Source organism: Cervus elaphus, chromosome 24 (assembly GCF_910594005.1).
Source record: "Cervus elaphus chromosome 24, mCerEla1.1, whole genome shotgun sequence".
NCBI classification, from domain to species: Eukaryota; Metazoa; Chordata; class Mammalia; order Artiodactyla; family Cervidae; genus Cervus; species Cervus elaphus.
In genome coordinates, this window is record NC_057838.1 from 69,275,923 (window position 1) to 69,295,437 (window position 19,515).

The window sequence follows — 19,515 nt, forward strand, 5'->3', positions numbered from 1 at the left end:
CCTTGCGAGTGGCCCGTGCTCACCTGGCACTGCAGTGTCCACTGTGTTCCTTCCCACTCTCCACATCTCACTCCCCTGGAAACTGCTGTTACCCCAGGTCTCAAATGAGAAACCTCACGCTAACCCTTGGTGCCTGCTCGTCATGCTGTCCCTTCGGCCGGTTACTCCAAGGCCCAAGTCTCCGTGGGAAGTCACGGATTCTGCAGATCCGTCCGTTTGAATGTTTCCCTGCCCTTCTGCCCGCCTTCACGTAACCTTGGCCCTGAGTGTGCTGGGCTGTTGTGCCTGGTCTCATGGTTCCCGTTGGCGGGCTCTGGGTCTGCAGAGCTTGTTGGGGACGAGGTGACCGTCTGGGAAGCTGCTGTGAGCCCGGCCCAGCCTAGAGATCAGCGGGTACCTGGCCTGTCCCCCTCCCTGGGGCCTGTAGGCACTTTCCCCACTGATAGTTATTTCCAGTTCCAGGGCATTATCCTGTCAGGACTGCTGAACGTAGGGGTGTTTCCAAGTGTCCCGGCTCCTGTGGGATGAGCTCGGGGTGGGCGGAGCCTGTTCCCAGCAGAGGGGCTCGGCCGCCCGGCTCACCCCGAGTCTGAAGCTGGCTGAAGCTGGCGGAGCTGTGAGTCTGGGGCAGCTTCGGGTCGCAGCCCTGCCTCTCCAGCGGCTCCAGGGAGCGCGCTCTCATCTTTCTGCTGCAGGTCGTCGACCCGGCCGGAGGTGGCCAGTATCGAGCCGCTGGGCCCGGACGAGCAGCAATGCTCCCGGAGGGCGGTGGTGCAGGCCCGCCTGTCCCAGCCCGCCCGCCTGACCAGCATCATCTTCGCAGAGGACATCAGTAAGGGCTTCCGGGCCCCGTGTGGCCCTGGCGGGGATGGGGGAGGCGGGGACATCCTACTGAGACCTCGGGCCACTGGGGCTGCGGAGCCCGTGGTCGGGCACACTTTCTCTTCTCTTGTTGGGTCACAGGATGCCTGCAGAGTGGGTGGGAGGGTCACCAAGCAAGCAGCACCCAGCCCGGTTCCTCCTGCCAGCGCCATGTTCCACTTTCCCTCCCATGGAGGGGGGCTTCCATTTCTAAGTTGTTATTTGTTACCAAAATAACCCTTAATGGACGTTGATTCAAAATGAAGAGATTTGTGCAACGTTCACTTCCCCATGTTTAGTTTACCATATTATGGTCATAAGGGGCTTTCCAGGTGTCACTAGTGGTAAAGAACCTGCCCTCCACTGCAGGAGACGTTAAGAGTTCAATCCCTGGGTGGGGAAGGTCCCCTGGAGAAGGAAATGGCAACCCACTCCAGGATTCTTGCCTGGAGAATCCCATGGACAGAGGAGACTGGCAGGCTAGAGTCCATCGGGTCATACAGAGTGCTCAGAAAACAACGAATTTTCCATTGTGCTTCCCCCCTACCTAAGATGGCATGAAAAATTTCCCATTTTATTGTAGGATTATTTTTAATGGCTGAGTAGCTAGCATTCCACATACTGGATATTCAGATTGTTTTCCAATGTCTGTTTCAGTGTTATATAAGAAAATCATGTTACACAAGAGAACAATTTTGGGTTCTTTCAGGTTATTTCCCGCCAAGGATAGAGTCTCAGCTTTACTGGGTCACAGCCTATGTAAATATTTTTAAGACTTTTGATAATGAGGCTGAATGAGTTTCTCAGAAATTTAAGCGTGTACAAGTAGTTTTATATGATGCCTGGAGAACAGTCAGAATGATTTTTTATCACAAGCTGTTATTTTTTCACCCTAGAGGATTCTCCAGGTAATGCCATTTATGTATCTTATTGATGGAGCAAGTAAAAAATCTGTGTGGATGTGCACACACTCTTTTACACTAGAGTGAGAAGGGCATGGTGAACCCACGCCAGTACTCTTGCCTGGAGAATCCCATGGACAGAGGAGCCTGGTGGGCTACAGTCCATGGGGTCGCAAAGAGTCGGACACGACTGAGCGCCTTAGCACGTAGGTGATAGTGTTATGCAGAAGCAGTGTAAACACACGCAATGCACAAGCTCTGGGCGTAGTTCCTGATCTCAGGGCAGGGACAGGTGTTCAGGGTGCCAACTCGTCATACCAGAGCCTTGTGGGGAGCTCAGTGGTCACAGCCTGACCAAAACCAGGAGGTCTAGGAACTGTTTTGCCATGGCGTTAAAAGATCATGTGTTTGCTCGTTTATTCTGGGCTGTGCTGGGCCTTGGTGGCGGCGCGGACCTTTTCTCCAGTGCTCTGCTCCCAGCCTCTCAGTGCAGTGGCTTCCCCACGGTGGAGCAGGGCTCCAGGGCGCGTGAGCTCAGCACCTGTGGCTCCTGGGATCTTCCCGGACCAGGGATCGAACTCATGTCTCCTGATTGGCAGGCGGATGCTTGACCACTGAGCTGCCGGGGAAGCCCCTTGCCACAGCTTTAAATGCTGGTGTCCAGGGTGGAAAAGTACAAGACAGACAACCAACGTGCCCGCAGAGCCCTTATTTCCTGGATATCTGGGCTGACTCTCAGGCCCAGTGAGGCTCCAAAGGGTAACTTGGTTCTTCCAGCCCTGTTTTTTGGGGGCCGTTGGTCACCCCCAGTCTTTGTCAAAGCCTGAGACCACCCACCCTGCGAGGCGCTGGAGGGGGTGTGGGTCCCTCACCGGCTGACCGTGCCCTCCCGCCTGCAGCCACCGGCCAGGTCCTGCGTTGCGACGCCATCGTGGACCTCATCCATGGCATTCAGATTGTCTCCACTACCCGTGAGCTCTACCTGGAGGACGCCCCGCTGGAGCTGAAGATCCAGGCCCTGGACTCGGAAGGTGAGGCCCCCAGGCTGTCCGCCCTCCACTTGCCCGCTGCCCGCTCTCCCCTTGGGGGGGCTGCTCTGGCCAGAAGGGTGACGTGCTGCAGGTTGGGACCACCTCTGAATGGACACCGGGCCCCTGCGGGCAGCAAGGCCACGGCCACGACTCCACAGGGCCTGGCTCTGTGCCTGGAGGGACCCCAGGGGTACAGCCTGTCTTTGGGAAGCTGACAGCATTGTCTGGGCAGCGGTGGGAGCTGAGAGCGGCTCGCAGGGTCAGTGCCGTGACCAGCAGAGGCCTTGAGGGCTGGGCTTGGCTTCCTGGTCCGGAGTGCAGACTGAGTATGTGTGTGTGTGCACGCGTGTGTGTGTGCACGCGTGTGTGTGTGTTGTGGGTGGTGCGTCTATGCTGTCAGTCCCATGCACCGTCTTTCCGTTTGTAATAGAGCGTTGACTTGTTTGGGCTGGGATTCTTCTCACAACGTCTGTTTTGCTGGGTGGCAGGCTGCCCAGGCTGTAGCCGACCTCTTTGTCAGGGAACAAAGGGAGTATTTGTAGGTAGAGGTTTTGTTGAAGAAAGTAGGTCAGGCTCAAAGACATCTTTTCAACAAAGGAGCTTCTAAAACTTGCAGTCTAAGTCAAGTCTCACCTTGTCTTTGAAATCTCCCCTGATCGCTCTAGCCCCTGCTTTTAGAAACACTTTTCCAGATCGGGGTTTCTCAGGCTCGTGGGGTTGACATTTGGGGCAGATATGCCTTTGCGGTGGGGGCTGCCCAGGACACGCACGGCAGGCTGGTCAGCAACATCCCTGGTCTCTGCCCTGGATGCCAGGGGCACCCTCTGAGCTGTGACAACCAAAACTCTCTCCCAGCCATCGCCAAATGTCCTTTGGGGTCAGAGTCCTGTTTTGGAGTGTCTCCCAGCTATCTTTCCTCTCTGCATCATTCATCTGGTGAGCTGCCCAGCTTCTCTGAACTGCCCTCTGATCGGCGAGACTGACATAGGGATGCTCAGCTCATTGTGAGGACTGACCTGGTGAGCAGACGTGAAGGGTCCCGCCCCGCCTGGCGTGCGGTGGGCGCTCAGTCCGCTAGGCGTCAGTGGAGTGGGCTCGGCCTCTGGAGTTCCGCCAGATACTGGGGTGCAGCCGGGCTGGGGAGCATCTCAGGCTGGGGGTTCACATGTAGGTCAGGCCCCATGTGCACCGCAGCACACGCTGTCTGTAATCACACGGGGGGTGAAGTGTGACGGGACAGGATGGGGGAGCAACCCCAGCGGGCTCAGAGGCGGGACGTGGAGATCACACAGGTCAGGACAGTTTCTTAGAAGCTGCGATGCTTGAGCCTCGAGAGGTGAAGGCTCTGCCAGGCGGGGACCCTGTTTCATCCTTGAGACTGAAATTGGAGAGGCCACACTGCCATCTCCTGATACTGAGTTTTTTCTGGGCGCTGGGTTCTGCGCCAGGGTCTGGGGTCTGTTTTTTTGGCCTGAGGCCGTCTGCAGGGTGCCTGTTTGGGTTCATGATTTTCTGATCTTTCCCAGCCTGCATGTACCTGGTGCCCGGGGAAGCGCTGGGCAGCTCTGGTCCCCCAGACACCCCCACTCCCATCCTGACACCCAGGTTCTGCTCAGAGCACCTCCCATCCCCTTCTGGATCTCTGCTCTCAGAGTCCCAGCCCCTCTGGTCACAGCCCCCACACCCCTGCCTTCCTGTGATATCCTGTCCTTGGGGGCTCCCGGGGTGGGGTGAGTCCCTTCCCTGTGAAACCCCCCAGCACTTCCCGGCCCGGCCTTGGGGTGCAGGCACTTTCACTCTGCCTCTGGGCAGGGTCGGGATCACTCCATTCCCTGTTTGACATTGGACTTTGGTCCAGCAAATGTTTGGTAGTGTTTGCTTACTGTTTTCCAGCTGCTTCCTGGGACCAGGGCTGGGGGCTGAGGGGGGAGGTGCCAGCTCCAGAGACCGGGTCCTGGCATTTCTTCGTTACTGTGAGCACTTGGCACACAGTAGGGCTAATAGATACTTTTGAAACAGACAAGCCCCCAAGCCTGCAAGCTCCTGCTGACTGTGGGGTCCTGCAGCCTCTGTTGCTGGGAGGCGCCCTTGCTCACTGTCCCCTCTGAGAAGTCACGCTGAGACTGTTTGCTGTCTCCTGTGGCTTCATCCCGTCTCCCAGACGTCAAGGCCAGCTTCATGCAGGGCCGTGTGCGCCACAGGGCCCTGGGCTTGATTTAACGCCTCACTGCTGCCGTCTTGAGATTTTAATGCGTTTCTTTTCGCGCTTGTGTGTGGTGAGAGGGGTCCGCTGGGACGTGGAGCCTCGGGGACTTGCGATCCTGCTTCCCTGCCCCCGGGGTTCTCTGCCACCTGCGCCCCGTCCCCTGGTGTTGTGGGTCCTGCCGGGCCTCTCCCTCGTGGCCCTTGCCCCGTGACGACGGCCGCCTTCCATCCCCCTGGGCTGGGTGTGTGCACGCTGCCGTGTGTCAGGTGGAGCACAGCCAAGGCCTTTCCTATCCCAGGACTGCCCGGTCCAGCCGCTGCGTTTTGGCTAGAGTGAGCCTCTCTGCGGGCCTCACCCGGCTTCCGAGCGCATCTGGGCACAGGCTTCAGAGGTTTAGCCTGGGGGTTGGGGGGCCGGGAAGGAGAGACACTGACCCCATTTCCCCGGGGCCTGCTCAGCCGGGACGCAGCGTGTTGGTTCAGAAGCTGGCAGGGGTGGACCCCAGTAGCTGGCATGTCTATGTGTAACCTGAGTTGCAGGGCAGGTGCTCTGGGTGCCTCTGAGAGTCTGCACTCATGTTGGGGTATCTGCCCTTCGGGGGAGCACCCCTTCATCTGGCCCTGTGTCTGGGGCTGTCTCTGCCTCCTTCCAACCTCCCCAAGCCAGACTTGCCTCCTGGTGCCTTCCCTTTGGGATGAGGACCCCGAGCGGACCAGGGCCTGCAAACCAGGCGCTGACCCTACATGTGCACCGCCTCCACGTGGGCGAAGCTTCTGGAAGCCCACGGACGCTTTCTGCTCTAGGAACGGTCCCACAGTCATCCCTCCCTTACATCTGAGCACGCAGGCGGGCAGGGACTTTGACACTGAAAACCAGAGCTCCAAGCGTAGCCACTGAAATGGATGAAGACGGGGACTTCCTGTCGCCAAATTCCAGGTTAAGAGACCCTAGGAGGCGTCCCCCAGCCTCTGTCTCCTTGTCCTCAGGCGGCCATGGTGAACTGGCTGACACCTTTCAGGCCCCTCACTGGGCGCACTGTCTCCTCAACAGCCCTAGACCTCAGAGGTGGGCTGGGGCAGATTCTCAGGCCTGTCTGACTCTAATGCCTTGGTCTTCACACCGTAGAAAGAGGTTTTCGAGGCCCCAGAGGTTCTGTTTTGGGGGCTGGCCGGGTGGGGAATATCCATAGATGATTGAGGTGGAGCGGGAGAGGCAGTAGGGTGTGGTGGGGAGTGTGGCAAGCTGGCCGGAGAGGCTGGGCCAGCCGCGGGTCACTAGAGGAAGAAGGGCCCAGACCGCTGGATCTTCAGACCTGTGAACTTGGAAGTTGGATGCATACATTGCGTTTCTTTATTTGAAATGATGGGGACCAGTGGAAAGGGACAAGATCAAAATCACCTGGGGAAAAGGCGACCATAGCTCTGGGCAGGTCAGGCCTCTGAGCCCCCGTTTTCATCTCCCACCCTGTTTCTGAGCACTGCCCTTCCCATGAGAAGGTGTTTACTGAGGGTTTCAGACCCTGCCTGGGTCCTGCTCCTCCAGAAAGCATCGCCTAGTCACATGCTGGGCTCCGCCTGTTCTCACGTCTGGTCCAAGGCGTGACGACGGCAGTCAGGACTTCAGAGAGGCCAGCTGTGCGAGGCCCACGTCCTCCACCCGGGACCCGGGGTCTCGGCATTGGGAAGGAGACAGGATGGGCAGGTGAAGCCAGATGGCCGGGGTTCCTCTCCCAGCACGGGGAGGGGATGGGGGGCTGGACTCACAGTCTCAGGAGCTGCTGTCTAGACTGTAAAGTGCTTACCCACTCGAGGGGTGATGGGTGCACAGGTGGGACAGGCAGCAGCAAGGACAGAGTGTGTCCCTGGGAGACCTGGGCTCAGGGGGCGCAGCCCCACTCAGTCACGTGACCCCGATCCCTTACGCTTCGGTTTCCCCTCCAGAAGGGAGGCTGGAGAGGGCGCCCCCTCCCCCATGGGGGGTGGTGCCGAGTCCACCGCCCCTCCCCTTGGCCCCGAGGGGTTAACTCGTGTGCACCCCCCCACCCTGCTCCGCTCCTGCAGGAAACACGTTCAGCACCCTGGCCGGGCTGGTCTTTGACTGGACGATCGTGAAGGACACGGAGGCGGATGGCTACTCAGACACCCACAACGCGCTCCGGTAAGGGGCGCCTGCCTTTGAAGGGAGGCGGGAGGGAGGGTGGGTCGGGGGCTTTCACCCTCATCGTCACTGTTAGCACCCCGGTCAGCGAGGAGCCCAGGATGGTCCCCAGGCTGCCCCGGGGCTGATCAACGTGTTCAGCTCGCACAGCCGTGCAGGGGCCTTGTCACGGGGTGTGTTCCGGGGGCCGTTGTCGAGGGCACTGGGCTGTCCAGCTGCAGCAGAGAAAGCTCATCCTGATAACCGGAGCTGTCACGGGGTGCCAGGGAGGGGTGGGGAGGGGCCCCTGGGTGGGATGAGTGGGTAACGGTTCTGGCTGGGAGGTCCCTCCAGCAGTGACAGCCTCCAGGCACGGGAGGCTGCCTGTCCCAGCACTGGGCAGGGCAGGAGGCGGGGGGTCAGTACTGCAGACAGACAGATGCCTTGTGAGATGGAGTCGCTCCCCGTCTTGACTTGACCAGTCCTCCCGACAGCGTGTGGCTTATGTTTCCCTGTCCGCTCGCCTCAGATTGGTAAGGGCTGGAGCTGGACTTGAACTGTTCTGGTCTGTGTGAATCCTCACTGTGTCGCGTGGCAGCCACTGGCCCCACCCTGGCCATTCACACTTACACCAGAGAAGATGGGGGGTTCCGGTTCCCGATGCACTGACCCCATCAGGTGTTCATTAGCTGTGTGGCCGGTGTTACCCACACTGGACAGGGCGGACAGAGCGTTTCCACCGGCAGAAGGTTCTGCTGGCCGGCAGTGGTGCGCTTCTGGAGTCCGGGCTAATATCCCCTGATAGGAGGTGGCTCAGTGGTAAAGAACCCGCCTGCCAACGCAGGAGACGCATAGACGTGGGTTCGATCCCTGGGTCGGGAAGTTCCCCTGGAGGAGGAAATGGCAACCTACTCCACTAGCCTCGCGTCGGAAATCCCATGGCCCGAGGAGCCTGGTGGGCTGCAGTCCATGGGGTCACAAAGAGTTGGACACGGCTGAGCGACTAAACAACAACAACAAAAGGCTGCATTGCGTTGTGCTGTATTAAATACAATTTTGGGGGGAGGAAGACTTACTTTTTAAAGATTTGCACCAATTTTCAGCCTAAAGAAAAGTTGCAAGTACAATACAGGAAGTGGATTCCCCGAACCATCTGAGGGCAAGCAGCCAGCCTGGTGGCTGTGACCCCCGATTATTTTAGCGTGCATTTACCACCTCTTAGGACATTTTCCTGTGTATCGACAAGACAGTCATCACAGTTAGGGAATTAACACTGATGCCTGCAATCACCAGACCTCATTTAAGTTTTGCCAGTTTACCCCATTTGTAGCAAAACACGCAGCCCAGGGCCCCCTGCCTCAAGTTGTCCTGTCTCTCCTTGTCTCCGTCAACCTGGAGACTTGGTCCAGTCTCTTGGTCCTTCTTTGATTCCCCGGATGTGGGACTCGTGAAGATTGTAGTCTAGATATTTTGTAGAATTTCCCCCATTCCTGGAGAAGGAAATGGTAACCCACTCCAGTATTCTTGCCTGGAGAATCCCATGGACGGAGGAGCTTGGTAGGCTACAGTCCATGGGGTCGCAAAGAGTCGGACACGACTGAGTGACTTCACTCACTCACTCACTCCCCCAGTCCAGGTTTATCTGACGTTCCTTCTGATCAGACCCAGAGCTCTGCGTCTTTGCAGGAACATCACCAGAGGCGAGATTCTGCATTCTCACTGCATCTTATCATAAAGCTGCACTGACTTTGTTCTCTGTCATCCCTCAGGGAGGGTGGTGTCTGCCAGGTGCCCCACTCTGAAGTTGCTTTCTACCCCCTTGCAATTAATAACATTTTTAATGGGGAGTTATGAGTCTGACCTCTTATTTACACTTTCAAAAGTCCAGCTCAGGGCTCCAGGAAGCACTGGGGCGCAGCTCACGGCCATTTCCACAGCAGACACCCTCACACCCTGACACCCGTGTAAGCCAGTTGCCCTCCTGGCTCAGAGCTCTTTGGGGGCTGGGCCGTCAGCCTCCGTCTCCTGAATGAGCTCTGGAACTCCCGCTGTCTTGTAAGCCCAGAGTGCGGGCTGTAGGTCAGAGAGACCTGGCGCCCAGTCCTGGCCTTGTCGTGTCCTGCTTGTGGCCGTTGCCAAGGACTGTGACCCCCTGAGCACCAGCGTCCTCCAGCAGATGGACGTGTCACCGTGCCCACCTCCAGGGTGCTGGGTGGGGAGCACGTTGACGGGATGGGAGCCCGTCTCCAGGCCCGGCACACACTAGGTGTTCAGGAATTCTGGCTGCCTGCCCCCCTCCACCAGCCCTGCTTCCTGCCCTGACAGTGGCCCCAAGCTTCCAAGCACTGGACGTGAGCCGAGTGCTGACCCAAGAGTGCTAAGAGTGTTGGAACCAGAGTGTCCTGGACTTTTATTCATTTCAGCATGCGATTATTTACAATAGCTAGGGCATAGAAGCAACCTAGATGTCCATCGACAGAGGAATGGATAGGGAAGTTGTGGTACATACACACAAGGGAATATTACTCAGCTGTAGAAAGGAACGCATTTGAGTCAGTTCTAATGAGGTGGATGAACCTAGAGCCTATTATACAGAGTGAAGTAAGTCAGAAAGAGAAAGACAAATACCATCTATTAACGCATATATATGGAATCTAGAAAGATGGTACTGATGATCCTACATGTAGGGCAGAAAAGGAGACAAACATAAAGGACAGGCTTGCGGGCACGGGGGAGAAGAGGAGGGCGGGATGATTTGAGAGAATTGCAGTGAAACATGCACAGATGTACCTGGTGGCTCAGACTGTACAGAATCTGCCTGCAATGCAGGAGACCCGGCTTCCATCCCTGGGTCAGGAAGATCCCCTGGATAAGGACACGGCAATCCGCTCCAGTTTTCTTTGGCTTCCCAGGTGGCTCTAGAGGCAAAGAACCCGCCTGCCAGTGCAGGAGATGTAAGAGACATGGGTTCCATCCCTGGGTGGGGAAGATCCCCTGGAGAAGGAGATGACAACCCCCTCCAGTATTCTTGCCTGGAGAATCCCATGAACAGAGGTGCCCGGTGGGCTACAGTCCACAGAGGCACAGAGAGTCACAGAAACGACACTACTGAAGTGACTTGGCATATACGATAGGCACTGGGAGTAAGGCACATGCAAGATGCAGGGAACCCAAACCTGGTGTTCTGTGACAACCTAGAGGGTGTGGTGGGGAGGGAGACAGGAGGGCGGTTCAAGAGGGAGGGGGCGTGTGGATAGCTACGGCTGATTCATGTGGATGTATGGCGAAGACCATCACAATGTTGTTAAGTAATTATCCTCTAAAAAATAAAAAATGATAAATAAAAAAAGAACCAAAGCTTTTCTGTATGCAAAGAAAAAAATTTCAGCATGCAGTACCTCGTGAAATGAGGAAATGAATCACCGCAGTGCTCGGCAGATCTTGGGGAGAATGAACATGTCTGACTGCTCTCCTTCGGGCGGAACGGGGGGCTTATTTATAGATCTCAGGCTGTCAGGAAAGACTCAGGCTGGCCCCGCTCACCAGCCTGCTCTCTGGGGGTCCCACCCCATCCGGAATTCTCCCTCCCTTCTTCACACAGCCTAACCGCAGGATTAGGGTAGGATGCAATGTGATCCCTTGTTCCTGACACTTGAGGGGTCATCACTGAACCATTTCCCAGATGCAGGAGCTGGCCAGGGAGAGGAGACGGGCTAGTGGGGAGCCCTGGCTGGGCCTCTGGTCCTGGGGCTTACCTTTCATGCCGTGAGACCAAAGCTTTTCATAAAGTTGACTGAGTGAGGGAAAGTCGCTCAGTTGTGTCCAACTCTTTGCAGCTCCATGGACTGTAGCCCACCAGGCTCCTCTGTCCATGGGATTCTCCAGGCAAGAACACTGTGGGGGGGGGATTGCCATCTCCTCCTCCAGGGGACCTTCCCGACCCAGGGGTCAAACCCAGGTCTCCTGCATTGCAGGAAGTTTCTTTACCACATGAGCCGCCAGGGAAGCCCTCAGCTAAGTGGGCAGTCCTCAAATCTCAGTGCTGCCTTTGATCACAGTCACAGCTGGAAGTTTATAAAATGCAGGTTCCCAGGCTCCATGCAGACCAAGGGCCGGTAGGGCCTGAAAGCCTGGGTGTTTCCGGGGGATGCTGGAAGTTCTGAGGCAGGACGTTCTGGGGACGGTTTTCTAGGCAACACCCTAGGGTCATTTCTGTGGCGCCTGGCAGCATGCGGAGGAGCCACCTAGAGGGATGCATGTGAGGCTCCTGGTTCCATGCGTCAGGGCTGAGCACGCGCTCCTTTTCCAGCATCCTGACATTCCTGGAGTCCACCTACATCCCCCCCTCGTACATCTCAGAGATGGAGAAGGCGGCCAAGCAGGGCGACACCGTTCTGGTGTCCGGGCTGAAGACGGGCAGCTCCAAGCTCAAGGCGCGCATCCAGGAGGCCGTGTACAAGGTGGGCGAGGGCGGGCCCTGGGCTCCGGGGCGGGATCTGGACGCATGGGCCCCTGGCGCGTCTGCTAGCGGAGAGGAGGTGCCGTGCGGGGACCAGGGTCTGCTGTGAGCCGTGCTTGGGAGCAGGTAGCCGGGGAGCCTCCATTCACCCTGGGCCCCGGCCTTGAGCCCCCAAGGCCCCAGCCGCTGGCTGCTTTCCAGAAAGATCAGCTCCGGGGTACGCTGCCTCCTGCTGTGCGCTGTGGGTGGTAGCTGGTTAAGAACTTTCTCGGCTGGTTTTGGTCCCGTGGAACCCGAGGGCCTGTGTCTGGCACCAGGGCCGGGCGTGGAGACGTGTCGTCTGGTAGCAGCTGCCAAAGTCAGGGCCCTGGAGATGGGTGCTCCTCCCCTTCTGTAAGAGGAGGTGGGCTCGACAGGCTGGGGTGTGCCACCCCCGCCCCCACCCCCCCAGAGCTCTCTGGGGGCCCCTCTGGGCAGGCCGACCGGCCTCTTTCCCAGGAAGGCTGGGCGTGTCAATCTGCTGACTGTGCAGTGCCCTGGGGTGGGGTCCTGCCAGGAATGGTCTCTCCAACAGTGACAGTCCTGTGGGACCCAGGAGCTCAGCACCCCCACATCAGCCCCAGCATGCAGTGATCTGGCGTGTTTCCTGGGTGGTAGCTACAAAGCTGGGTGGAGACATGAGAACTGGGGCGCTGGGGGCAGGGTGGGGGCGGGTCTGAGCTCCGGGGCATGGCCGAGCGAGGGTCCGCTGGCGGGAATGAGTTCAGTGGGCGATGCCTCTCTGTCCCATCACATCTGGGCATCCTCTTTCTTTCTTCCTTCTTCTTTCCTTCCTTCCTTTCTGCTATTTTGGTCCCACCACATGGATTGCGGGATCTTAGTTCCCTAACCAGGGATTGAACCCATGCCCTCGACAGCCAAAGTGCTGAGTCCTAACCCACTGGACCACTAGAGAATTCCCTGGGCACTTTCCACGGGCTGCGCCTGCTCTGGGCCCCGGGCGGATGTTTCTGCACAGCCAGGCCCTTCAGGGATGTCTGCCAGTCCCCACAGCCCCTCTGGTCTTTTTTCCCATAACTGCATGTGTTGATTTCTGGCTGTGCTGCCTCTCACTGCTGTGTGGGATTTTCTCTAGCTGCAGAGATCGGGGGCTACTGTCTGGTCTTTAAGACCATATGTTTTGGGGGCTCATCTCTCAGGCGCTGGCCTTAAAAGGCGGGGGGCCTGATGTGACATACGAACCCTTCCCTCCTCAGGGAGAAGCCCCAGGTTTGGGTTCCCCGTGAATGTGGTCTCTGCGAGGGGTGAGGTTTATGATGAGACTGTCCCGAGGGGTGAGGTTTATGATGAGACTGTCCCGGGATCCTCGTCGCTTTGATGTGGTTTCCCTGCTGTTTGTCCCATGTGAAGGGGTTGCTCTGCCAGCTTTTTGGGTTTTTTTAAGAGGAAATTGTTGCATATGTAGCTGTGGATGCAGCGTCTCCGTGGGAGGTGGTGAGCCCAGGGTCTTCCTGTGTCATCACCTGGAATGGGAACCTTAACTTCCTATTCAGTGAGGACACCTGTAATATGTTAGAGCTGGTTCAGTAGAAAATCCGAAGAGATCTACAGACAGGTGCAGAACTGGCCCGCATCCAGGGATGACCACCGCTCGTCCTCCAGGGAACACGTCTGCATTTCTATGGACAAGGACCCCTTGCTTTCCCCTCCATTTTCCCCAACTCACGGGGTGAAGAACAGCTCCAGGACAGTGGAAGGTGCAGGCCCCATGGAGTCTGATCACTGGGGGGCGCCCCTGGCTCCATATGGGTGGTCCGCCCCCGAGCCCAGCCTGTCATGATGCTTCCCGAGGAGGGAGTCTGGGTGGGGATGAGGGGTGGGCTGGTGGGGGTGGTCTGAACGGGGGGCGCTTGTCAGAGCGCAGCTGTTCCTCCTCGGGCTTGCCTGCGGGCGCCCCACCTCCCTGGCCTCTGGGGCTCTTGCGTGGAGCCCCCGAGCCCCTGTCTCCGCAGCCGTCACTCCTGGCTCCTCATTCTCTGTGTACTTCTTACTGTTTAAGACTGGCCTGCAGGCTGCCCACTGTGAAGTGCCGGGCTCGCTGTATTTTGGCAGTGACCTCTGAATACCTGCCCCTCTGCCACAGGGCTCCTTGGGGTCTGGGGCGTCCCGAGGTGTTGCCCTGTGTTCTCAGCCTCCCCTGCCTTCAGTGAACAGACTGAAGCGCTCTAGAGGTTCTGCCTCTTGCCCACACCAACCCTGACTCAGGCTCACCTCCCCTTCCCTCTCTTCCTCATGCTAGAACGTCCACCCCGCGGAGGTCAGGCTGCTGATCTTGGAGAACATCCTTCTGAACCCGGCTTACGACGTCTACCTCTTGGTGGGGACATCCATCCGCTACAGGGTGCAGAAGATCAGGCAAGGGAAAATTACAGGTGGGTTCCCTGCTCAGCGCCGCACTCAGGCACCCTATTTATCATGGTGAGATAGGCGTGACGTGGAACTTGCCGTTTCAACTATTCTTTAAGTGTGCATTTTTGTGATGTTGATTACATTTATCAACACATTGTTGTATAGCCATCGCCACCATCACCTCCAGAACTTCCTCGTCTTCCCAAACTGAAGCTCTGAGCCCGTTAAGCACTAACTCCCTAGCCCCCTTCTCCAGCCCCTGACAAGCGCCCTTGTACTCTCCGTCTCTATGAATCTGAGTGCTCTCGGGACCTCACCTAAGTGGAATCATGTAGCGTCTGTCCTTTTGTGGCCGGCTTACCTCACCGAGCATCCTCCAGGCCCATCCGCATTGCAGCAGGTGTCACATGTCCCTCCTTCTCAAGGCTGAGTACTCGTCTACTGTCTGTATGGACCACATTTTGGACATCATCCGTTGATGGACACTTGGTTTCTTCTGCCTCTTGGCTATTATAAATAGTGCCTCTGTGAGCAGAGGTGAACAAACATCTTGAGATCCTGCTTTCGATCCTGCTTTCGATCCTTGGGGGTTTATATCCCTTTGTTTGAAGAATGTCAGAAGCCACGAGCTTCTGCCGGACTGGGTTTCGTTCCTGGTCTGGCACTGACGTCCGGTGGCCTGGACGAGGCACTGCCCCGCTTTAGGGCTCAGGGTCTCTGCCGGAGCCCTCGTGGCCTCTCTGCCTATGTCGAGGGCGCGATGGATGAGTGCATGTGGATTTGTGCCGGAAACGCTAAAGCGCTGTGTACGTGTGGTGCATTCTTGGTGGTGAGTGTTCTTAATGCATCACCAAGCCTGCTAAGAATCACCGTCATCATCATCATCATTTTGTTTAGTTTACACACGTTTCGCGGTCAGAGCCCAGGGCGTCCAGGCTCGTGGGTGCGGGCTGCGAGGCGTGCCGGGCAGGCCCCTCCCCCGGTCGCTGGCGTCCTGTCTGTGAGGCAGGGCAGCAGGTAAGAAGCCTGTAGCTGCTCCAGCGTCGGAGCAGCCTGGGTCTGTTCCACAGCCGGGTCTGCAGATCGGGGCGGGGGGTCTGGTCCGTCATCGCCGTGGGGCAGGCTCTGCAGGCCTGGGGAGGCCTCGGAGCGAAGACGGCCTCCCCTGCCTCGGGGTCCAGCTCTCTCCCACTCAGGGTGCCCTGCGGAAGGGCACGAGCCTGGGGGTCCTGGGCATCCCCGAGCGCTCGGCGCTCAATGTCTGGCTCTTCTATGTGTGTCAACGTGGAGGCGAGGTGTGTACAAAGCTGGGTGGGGTCCTGGCCAGAGGCTGGCGTGCACCCCAGATTTAGGACCCAGGTGTGGCCTCCTGGGACTCTTGAAGGGAAGATGGCTCAGGGGTGGAGTTCTCCAGATCCTGCCCCTGAGTCCTCAAGGTGAACGCCGTGGGAACAGGTTGAAAGGCCAGAGGGCACCTGGGGGGTTCTTGACAATACTGCCTTCCCCTGAGCGCTGTCAAGAAGCGCCTTGTGACCAGATGGAGGCGGTCTGGAGGCGTCTGACTGTGGTGAGCGTTCCTGGGTGTTGTGCTTTTCACGTTATGACCCGACAACGCTGTGATGTGGGTTTCAATACTACCCTGTTTTACAGATGAGGCACAGATGCCTGATAGTTGCAAAGCTGTCAGTCCTTTGCCTATAATACCATGCCTGCAGGATCGAGGCGTCCCGGCCCTCGGGGAGCGCGAGAACGGCTCTCTGGCCTCTCAGGGCAGGGTGGGTGGCCTCTTTGCAGGGGTGGATGAGGGTGGAGAGGTGCGCCCCCACCAGGGATGTTGGGGGAGATTTAATAAAGTGGACTCCACAGCTTACCCTTCAGTGTCTGACGGACAGCGCATCCCAAGACACCCAGAGGACTTTTGGGCTTGGTCACTGACCTCCGGTAGAAATCAAAGAATGGAACCCAGGAAAGTTAGCCCCGGAGGGGAAGTAGTTAAGCTGCCTCCCTTGCATCTGTAGGGTAATGAGATGGAAAATGCCTCTAAAAATAAACACACCTGCATGATTGATGGCACCAGGCGCTGGGCTGGCGTGCCTTCCAGACAGATGCTTGGGAAGAACAGACGGGGGAGGAGCCAGCACTGGGCCACTGTGAACAAGACATCTGGGTGGAAATGCATTGTCCATTTTTTTTTTTTTTGGATGGGTTGTTTTTAATTGACACAGAATTCACATTGCTGTCATTTTTAACGGACTGCCAGGCAGGAAAGTCAGGGGGACAGCGTCGTGACAGGGGACCTGGATTTCAGAGAGCCCCTGTTTTGTATGACGTCCTTCAGAAGGCTCAGAGAATGACACCCAGAGGGCAGTTACCCCAAATTCATCTTCACGTTTTCTTTCAGTCTTTCTTCCTTCAAAATATAGTGCTCCTTCTTTTCTGTCCTGCTTTCATTCCCCGACGTCTGCCGGCCTCTCGTTAAGTGACAATTAAGTGAGTGTTAGTCGCTCAGTCGCGTCCGACTCTCTGCACCCCCACGCGCCATGTGCTCTGCCCATGGGGTTCTCCTGGTGAGAATCCTGGAGTGGGTAGCCATTCCCTTCTCTGCTGAGTGCTGGCTTGCTTTCTCATGAGCCTGTTTGTTTATGGAACCCCTGCTCTGTCTGTGGGCACTACTTGGGGGAGACTGCAGCGGTCGGGGGGCGGCCCAGGGCCCACCCACCTGGGGCTCCAGTGACAGCCTGCAGTGGGGCAGGGAAGGGGGCGAGGGGCCTGGCAGAGGGGTGTCTGTGAGGCCCTGCTTGGTCCTCAGGGCATGATGCTGGTGTCGCCGGCTCGCCTGGCGCAGTAACCAAATTATGAGAACAAGACGTGGGGAGGACGTGCTGGCTGAGGAACGGGGCGTCTAAGGAGATCTCAGTGACAGGAATGCTGGAAATTCCTGGGGTAAATCAGGCTGAGGTTGGAAGATGGATGGGTGTGGAGCAGGGGTTCCTGAGTCCAAGACGCAGCTATTAAAGGACCCAGTGCAGCCTGAGCTGTGGCTGCCCAGAGCGAGTGTACGCTAGGCTGCCTGCAGGGCTGGGCTCAGAGGCAGGGCTGTGTGCTTCTCCTCGTCCTGGGCTCGGACCCACCTCCCCAGGAGCTCTGTGGTCATCCCTACACAGGGTGGGGGTGCGGGTTCTGGAGATCAGAAGCACCTCTGGAGGATCAGCCAGGGTTGAGGGCGGTCAGAGACCGGCTGCCCTCCTGCCCGCGGAAGGGCAGCCTTGGGGCTGGCCCCATGCCCTTGGGGGTAGCTGGGCCGGGCTGGGGCCCAGGAGCAACTTCCTCTGCCTGTGGACGGACGGGCACCTTTCATGTCCGCAAAGCCTTCCCTGCTCAGTGCCTCTGACAAGTAGCGAGGTCCTGCGATACAGGAGGTGCTGGAGAGGTTCAGCAGACAAGCCCCTCATGTTCGTTGTCTTAGGGCTTTGTAAATAGGGTTACATCTTGTTGTACAAGATCCTTCCAGAGTCAGCTTATTTCCAAAAAGGGCCTTTTTCATTTGGAGGACCTTAAACAAGGGAGGAAACTAGTGGTTCTAAAGTAGCACCAAGCGATTTTGCTCAGTGGGCAGTGTTGCGTTATCTTTTGTTATGACGTTTCCTCGATGCGGGGCTTCCCTGGTGGCTCAGCGATAAAGAATCTGCCTGCTGATGCAGGTGACACAGGTTTGATCCCTGGGTGGGGAAGATCTCCTGAAGAAGGAAATGACACCCCACTCCAGTATTCTTGCCTGGGAAATCCCATGGATAGAGGAGCCTGGCAGGCTGGAGTGTATGGGGTCACAAAAGACCCGGACACAGCTGAGTGACGAACAACAGCAACAGCCCTCCATGCACTGCAGCTGTGGTCTGGTCCCTGGGTGCATCACTTGCAAGCGTCTCGGCCACCGCTCGGCCGTGTGGACCGGAAGTGGGCCGTGTGGACCGGAAGGGCTTCTCCGTCCCCGGCGTGTCAGAATCCCCGACCGGGCCTGTGCTGGTCCCTCCCCTGCAGTCTCCTCCCTGCCCCGCCCCCCGCTCCTCCCGCTCCCTGAGTTTGGGTCAGCGGGCCTGGGCTGGGGCCAATTATTTGCAGTTTCTCAGATGACGCCGATGGTCCAGGGAACACACTTTGAGAACCCTCTGCTCCAGGGCAAATTCCTGGGGACTTATTGGAACACACAACTGGTACCCCGGGGCAGGAGATGGCCACGTTGCCCTCTCCTCTTCCAGAGTTCCTGGGAATTCTGGAGGATGTTCTGGTTGAAACACCTCTCTGATCCTTGTCCTGGGTGCCTCCCGGGGCAGCCCCCGCCTGGGATGCGGTGGTGAGGAGGGAAGCTGACTGTGATCCCTCTCTGGAGGGCTGGAGCAGGGCCTCACACACAGGCTCTGTGCGTGGGCTATCTGATAGGAAGTCCTAGAGGCGGGGCAGAGGATGTGTCCCAGTGGTCCTGCTCGCTGTGGTCTGCATCCCAGGTCTGCTGCCCGCCGCTGAGGGGCCCCTAGCAAGCTTCCGGTCTTGATTTCTGCAGGTCCCCCAATGCTCACGTGAGGGTTCCAGGGGCGTCACAGGGTAAAACAGGGTGAGGTGCACATGAAACCCCTAGCGCAGTGGTCCCACTTCTCGGTCAATTTGAAAGTGCTGGTGGGCGCTACCCACAGGACTCAGAAGGTCAGACCCCGAGGTCATGGGTTTGTAGAACCCATTATTTCCCAGGGAAATTGTTTTCCTTCTTGGCCCAGATTGGGTGAGTTCTCTTCCACGATGTGACACAGAGAAGAACACCAATGGATGGTCAGGACAGCAACAGAGAGAATTCTTTGCAAATTATAGACCCATCTCTTGAAACCCAACGGGGCACCACAGGCCAGCATCTCTTTGCAGACCCCCGGAAGATGGCCCGGTCCAGTGAACCCTGCCCTGGGCCCCTCATTGCAGAAGCAGTGTCACTTACTTCTGTGACAAACAGAAAAGGCTCTGATGTTGGTATCCTGCCAGACGCTGGCAGTTTGAGTCAGAGGCTGTGCTTAATTAAAAAAAAAAAAAAGCTGCTCATGGCATCCACAGAAAACTGATTGCCTCTGAAAATTCATGGAGAGTGTCAGCTTTGTCCACAGGCATGGAGAATACTATTAAAATTTAAAGTGTTGAAAAGAATTAGGAAAAAAAAAAATCAAGCATCTGTACTGACAGCAGGATCCAGGGATTGGTGGCGGGGGTGTGGGGGGGAGTGACATTGACTTTTAACATTTCCTGTCTTGGTTCTCTCTGTCTGCTTTGCTCATCCCTGTTTCTGGGTGGCCAGAACTCTCAATGCCGTCCGATCAGTACGAGCTACAGCTTCTGAACAACGTCTGGGACCCAGAGGGAGCCCCGGGCCGGCCTGTGGCGGTCTTGGCCCAGGACACGTCAACGGTCACCGCCGTGCAGCTGGGACAGAGTAGCCTGGTCCTCGGCCACAAGAGTATCCTTTTCCCGGTTGGC

General features: G+C 57.5%; 1 protein-coding gene across 1 annotated transcript in view; it reads left to right on the plus strand.

The window, feature by feature from the left end:
• Positions 1 to 19,515, plus strand: part of NUP210 (nucleoporin 210) — an 88,728-nt gene that overhangs the window by 12,831 nt on the left and 56,382 nt on the right. Inside the window, exons 2-7 of the mRNA XM_043886453.1 lie at positions 696 to 832; positions 2,663 to 2,794; positions 7,061 to 7,157; positions 11,446 to 11,596; positions 13,895 to 14,027; positions 19,337 to 19,495. Coding sequence (XP_043742388.1) covers positions 696 to 832; positions 2,663 to 2,794; positions 7,061 to 7,157; positions 11,446 to 11,596; positions 13,895 to 14,027; positions 19,337 to 19,495 — 809 coding nt within the window. The remainder of the gene's footprint in view (positions 1 to 695; positions 833 to 2,662; positions 2,795 to 7,060; positions 7,158 to 11,445; positions 11,597 to 13,894; positions 14,028 to 19,336; positions 19,496 to 19,515) is intronic.